The 6,000-nt window shown below is 42.0% G+C and overlaps 1 protein-coding gene across 2 annotated transcripts in view; it reads left to right on the forward strand.

Annotated features, from left to right (window-relative positions):
- Positions 1 to 5,735, forward strand: part of LOC123757397 (kynurenine/alpha-aminoadipate aminotransferase, mitochondrial) — a 246,314-nt gene extending 240,579 nt beyond the window's left edge. Inside the window, exons 11-12 of one of the 2 annotated variants that reach the window (XR_011229092.1) lie at positions 4,703 to 4,820; positions 5,046 to 5,735. Coding sequence is in view for 1 of the 2 variants with exons in the window: in XM_069326949.1 (XP_069183050.1) it covers positions 4,703 to 4,765 (63 nt within the window). In the remaining variant the exon portion in view is untranslated. Of the gene's footprint in view, positions 1 to 4,702 lie in introns of both variants that reach the window. The other variant, XM_069326949.1, reaches the window with a different exon arrangement.
- Positions 5,736 to 6,000: the final 265 nt, after the last annotated feature.

Consider the following 6,000-nt stretch of genomic DNA (forward strand, 5'->3'; position numbering starts at 1 on the left):
CAACACCACCTGTGAAGCAACACCATCTGTGAAAATGCACTCCAATCCAAATTCTTGTAGATGTGACGAAGACAACGCCGTCTGTTAGTGGAAGTGTGCCAAGGTCAGCACCACCTGTGGAATGCTCCTGATTATAACTTATTTAGGTGGTGGGTCGATGATAATACCCTCTGGTGAGGGAGGTAATGATATCGCCATCTATTGCCTTCACCGAGTCATATTTTCTGTTCCCCCAGAGAAAGGCTGTCATCCTAAGTTATCCTTGTGTACTTAGTTACAAGTTACGAGATGGCAGTATCCTGGCCGTCTGTTGAGGTCTGCTAGCATGTTGTTGGATACTTTTGCCAGGGTGTTGGTAGAGACCCCTGTACATGTTATTTGTGATCCCTGTCAGCATGTTGCTGAAGTCCTCTGCCAGTGTGGTGCTGGAGAGAAGTGGGGTTTTGGACACTGACGTTATGATGTAGTCTGGCCCATGCTGTGTTGCAACCCGTTCTCGCACTTGCTTATAGTCAATATTTGGCTTATGAATAAGTGCATATGTGACATACTAATTTATTGTGAATATTTGAGTTTACCTTGAAAAGCTGAATAGAAAACACCGACCTAACCTAACCTTCTTAGTATGTTAAGATGTTACAATTAGTACTGAACCTATACCTATATTGATATTACAGTTATATAAAAATAATAAAAACAAAACTAAAATATTTAAATAAATTGTAAAGTAACTCAGGATATTGTCAAATTTTGTATAAAATCTCTATTGTTTAATAAAACTGAGAGGAATAGTTAGTGCCTTAAAAAAAAATCTGGCTTGAAATATGTCACATATATACTTATTTATAAGCAAAATAGTGACTATAAGCAATAAGTCATATACTTGCTGTCTTGTGCGAGAGCGGGTTGTGTGTTGAGTAGGGTGAACTCGCCAGTGTGAGGACCATTGAACATAGATGATGTATAATAGAAGATAGAGTGGATTCACTGGGATAGAAGACGGCTGCAGAATTTATCGTATTAGTGTCTTGTGCGAAAGTGACACTCACAGTGTATATACGTGTATGTATAGTGATTATTATCATGGAGGTTGAGAGTTGTTATACATTAAAACTTGGTTATTTGAACCAACCTGATACTTGCTTACCGTCGAACAGAAACCCCAATCACTCCCTGACAGAACAAACAGCCGACCACAATAGCCACACTCCCGCTACCGTCAATCGGCCAGCAATGGACGCTGGAGTGCTTGCAATTATTTGGGAGATCACCCTGGTAAGGGTTTGGTTTTGGAAGAGGAGTTCAGCGTCACCTTTATTTCAGGGGTATGGCTCACACTGCCTAGTTGTCATGACTACACATCTGCTCTCGAGCCACCGTGACTCTCCGCACTCTCCTTACTGTGGGATTATCTCTCAATCCCCCCTTAGTTAGCTATAGTCCACTATCACCCAAATTATAGCCATGTATTTCTCTCTCTCTCTCTAGCCAGGAAGCCTCACCAGGACAGGAGCAAAAGCCAGCTAGCAAATATAACATTTAATACATAAGAACATGCACAATATACAAACAAGAATAGTTATAAAACAGTGTAACCTCTCAGGCTGCTACCAACTGATAACACTACAATATCGCCTTGTGTCTCCAATCTATAACTGTATCAGGCTGCTACTTAAACTTCAGTCTACAACCTTCTGCTCCCTTCACTGCTTTAGGCCGCAATATTTGGCACATAAAATATTCACATATTTTCTACTCTACAAAAAGAATCAATCCCTCGCCTTGCACTGCGCCTTTCATGCCAAAACGCAATCACGCACTCCCTTAAATATTAACGTGTCTGTAAGATCCTCTGTTCTATTACTCGAGGTCCCATAGTATAATCATCAATCTGGGTCCTCAAAATATCACATAAGGTACTCCTGCAGTTCCTCCAATCAGCTGCACATGGAGTCCTCCTTGAATGTGAGTGAAGCTCCTCCACCAGCTTCACACAAGATACGTGTAGCACTCTACACTCCTTGAAGTTTCACTGTGTCACTGGAGTTCCACTCCTCAACTCCAAGTCCTGCACCACCTTGCAGTTCAGCTTATACTCCTCCTCCTCCGGTACGAAGTTCTCTCACTAACTTCTCCCACACAAACGCTGCAGTTCTCCCACACAAACGTTGCAGTTCTCCCACACAAACGCTGCAGTTCTCCCACACAAACGCTGCAGTTCTCCCACACAAACGTTGCAGTTCTCCCACACAAACGTTGCAGTTCTCCCACACAAACGTTGCAGTTCTCCCACACAAACGCTGCAGTTCTCCCACACAAACGTTGCAGTTCTCCCACACAAACGTTGCAGTTCTCCCACACAAACGTTGCAATTCTCCCACACAAACGTTGCAGTTCTCCCACACAAACGTTGCAGTTCTCCCACACAAACGTTGCAGTTCTCCCACACAAACGTTGCAGTTCTCCCACACAAACGTTGCAGTTCTCCCACACAAACGCTGCAGTTCTCCCACACAAACGCTGCAGTTCTCCCACACAAACGCTGCAGTTCTCCCACACAAACGTTGCAGTTCTCCCACACAAACGTTGCAGTTCTCCCACACAAACGTTGCAGTTCTCCCACACAAACGCTGCAGTTCTCCCACACAAACGTTGCAGTTCTCCCACACAAACGTTGCAGTTCTCCCACACAAACGCTGCAGTTCTCCCACACAAACGTTGCAGTTCTCCCACACAAACGTTGCAGTTCTCCCACACAAACGTTGCAGTTCTCCCACACAAACGCTGCAGTTCTCCCACACAAACGTTGCAGTTCTCCCACACAAACGCTGCAGTTCTCCCACACAAACGTTGCAGTTCTCCCACACAAACGCTGCAGTTCTCCCACACAAACGTTGCAGTTCTCCCACACAAACCTGCAAATCCATCATCATGCCCTAATAAATGTTTTCCTAATAAAACATAATTAAATGTATTCACAGAAAATAAAACTCTTCCACCCGACATCTCTATTTAACACTAATGGGTCGCTGCGATGGTCCTCCCCCATCCTGGACGAGTCCACACTGGGAACATGTCTTGACACGTTGCTGGGGCCTCCGCCCCTCAGTCAGCACTTGACCTTCGGTGAGGGAGGATGTACTACTCCTTCCTCCAGCATGTTCTCTTATCTCTAACAGTCTATTTTAGCTCACTGCCACAATAAAAATGTATATCCTACATACATAAACACTTGACATGGTCGATGGGCACACGATTAAGCACAGGCAACCACTATACCAACTTATACATGAGCTTACAGCAGAATTCATAGCTCAAGAGCATTCAACTCCGGCCCTCCAAGATGGCGTCCTCTAAGACGTCCAACAAGGTTTTTTTAAGACTGCCTCACAGTTCTCCTGCTCCTGGCTTGAGTACACGGAGTCGCCCAGCAGGCTCCACAACAGAAACGTCTGCTTGTTTCCCTTCCTCTTGAAGAAGCACCACAATTAGAGTTCTACAAAGGCGCAACCGACACACACTTCCAGGTCGCCTCTAATTTATCAAAATCATAGATAAATGGTGTACGACGTTCCCATACAGCTTCCTCACACTTGACATCAAGTAGTCTTCACTTCAGCACTAACACAGGGCGCTATACCCTTCCTTCTCCCAGGAGATCACGATGTACAAACCACCTCTGATGACTGTTGTAACTCAATTGAGGTCACGACCTCCTGCTAGCGCCACTTCATGTCTCCAAAGTATCTACATCTCATTTTGTGTCACTTATTTAAATGCTCATCCTCTGCTGATATTTTTAAATTATTCACTGACGTTTATTATATATTTAATATATACATCTTTCCTCTGACCTCTCAATCAGGTCCGGAAGGCAGAATAACTCTTACTGGGGTAGACTCGTTCCACCAGGCTACATGGGTCATAACATTATATAAAAGATTTTGTATTGGTGAAGTTGCTGATTAGTATTGTTTACTTCCCTTTTCTTTTCACGATTATTTGCTACTGCCAACTCTTGATAACTTACTTAGGGTGGGATCAATGAAGAAGAGGCATTAAGCCCATAAGCAGCGACTGAAATAAAGAACCCGGCTACTGGCTCAGTAAGACCATAACAGTTAGCTTTTCTTCTTTTTTATTTAGTGGTATACCCCCCCCCCCCACCCCCACCCCCCCTCCTCACACCATTGTTAATTTTTTTGTCTAGTTATTTTATGTTTTTTGCCTGAAACGCTTTGAGTAACAGCGGATTTATAGATTGTGTAGCTTCTGTCTCTACAATTTGTGCATTACTCCTATGTTCTTTGTACACACATTCTTTTGAAAAAATATTTTCATTGTCATTGTAGAGAGGAAAGGAGAGGGGCATCTTGAGGTATAAATTTGGAAAGGGGTAGATAGAAAGGGATGTGGGGATAGGGAAGGAGATATGAGAAGGGGCAGTGGGGAAGGGGTGTAGAGACCCGGACACAGGACACAGCTGGGCACCCCTCACCCCTTAGTAATCAATCAACATAGCTTTTTAAGATCAGTTGAGATAGACTTTACTTTACCGCCTATAATGTCTGCTCGTGCAGCTTGTCACACTGGCTCTACAGCGGAGAAACTTAAATCTTTGTTTAATGATATTACCATTTTTATGGTAATTTATGAGCATTTTATGGTTTTACTTTAGTTTAAGTATTTTTTTTTTTTGCAGGGCATGGAGAATCTTGGAAAACTTCTTAGAGAGGAAATAATATTGCAGAATGCCCAACCCTAGGGCTGGTTGGGCTTTATACACATAATATTCTGGACAAGAAAGTGATGATCACAGGGTATGGCTTCACTTTAATTAAATACTAACGTCAAATAATAACTATCAGTACAACTGCAAAAAATAATAATTTGCAATGCTAATTGATTAGTAATGCCTTATGCTTAAGTATTTGCACACTGAGATATTCCCTGTGTTCATAAGAGATTATTAATGAAAATTTTTAAATCTTAATTGTGCTCATTAAATTTTGAACTGAGCATAACATTCCCATACTGTATTTTAGACCCAAGGTGAGCATAACATCTGAAGAAGAGTGTAGGTATATTGCGCAATATTAAGACTTCTTGAGACACGGTTCACATCCAGGGCCTGAGGCCTCCAGTTAACAGGCACCATTTTACCAAAAAATAATGGGTACGTTACGAAGACCGCAGGTGAGATACCATCAAAGAAGTCACCTGATCACCGTACAAGTGACGATATACCCGTGACTGGAAAACCAGACGCGAATAGTGGAAGAGTAAGTCAAACCATCAAGGTACCTCACCGGCCCGAACTGTCGAAAGAGGCGGAGATGCAGAAAGATTCCTGGGTTCAATCACCGAGCAAACAGCGTCTGAAACCAAGACTGGGCCGGCCACCATAGAGCCAGGAGAATCACTCTTCCCTGATAGGACTTGTGCAGAGCCAAAACCTGGAGCAACAACTGGAGCTTGGAGTAATTTTAAACCTTGGAGTAATTCAGTTATTCTGTTGGAGTTTCGTAACTCATTACCACTTCAGAAGCTAACCTTAAAATTGTGGTTCTTTTCTTGCAAGATGTACCTTGTTACATACTATATTCTTGATTTATTGCATGTTCCTAATATACTGAATATGTATTTTTATTTACATTTCAACTGCTATATATATTTTCTGTAGACTGTTTTTTTTTTAGATTGTACTGTAGTACTTATAAAGTTCATTGATAACACTTATGATTTAACATCCTTGATGGTTCAAGTACTAAATTCTATACTTACCATTAGTGAAAATGCAATTAACCTTCAGTTAATTACATTTTGCTCTCAGAGATGGATGGATGTTATGAATCCTGATTCTCATATATGTATAATTATGCTATTCTCCTATTTCCATTTACATTGGCATATGGGTGCATGTGAATGCATATTGTATATGGTAACATTACATACTGTTATATTGTAATTCACATGGTAATGTATTCTTGTATGAGCGGG

Source organism: Procambarus clarkii, chromosome 19 (genome assembly GCF_040958095.1).
Source record: "Procambarus clarkii isolate CNS0578487 chromosome 19, FALCON_Pclarkii_2.0, whole genome shotgun sequence".
NCBI classification, from domain to species: Eukaryota; Metazoa; Arthropoda; class Malacostraca; order Decapoda; family Cambaridae; genus Procambarus; species Procambarus clarkii.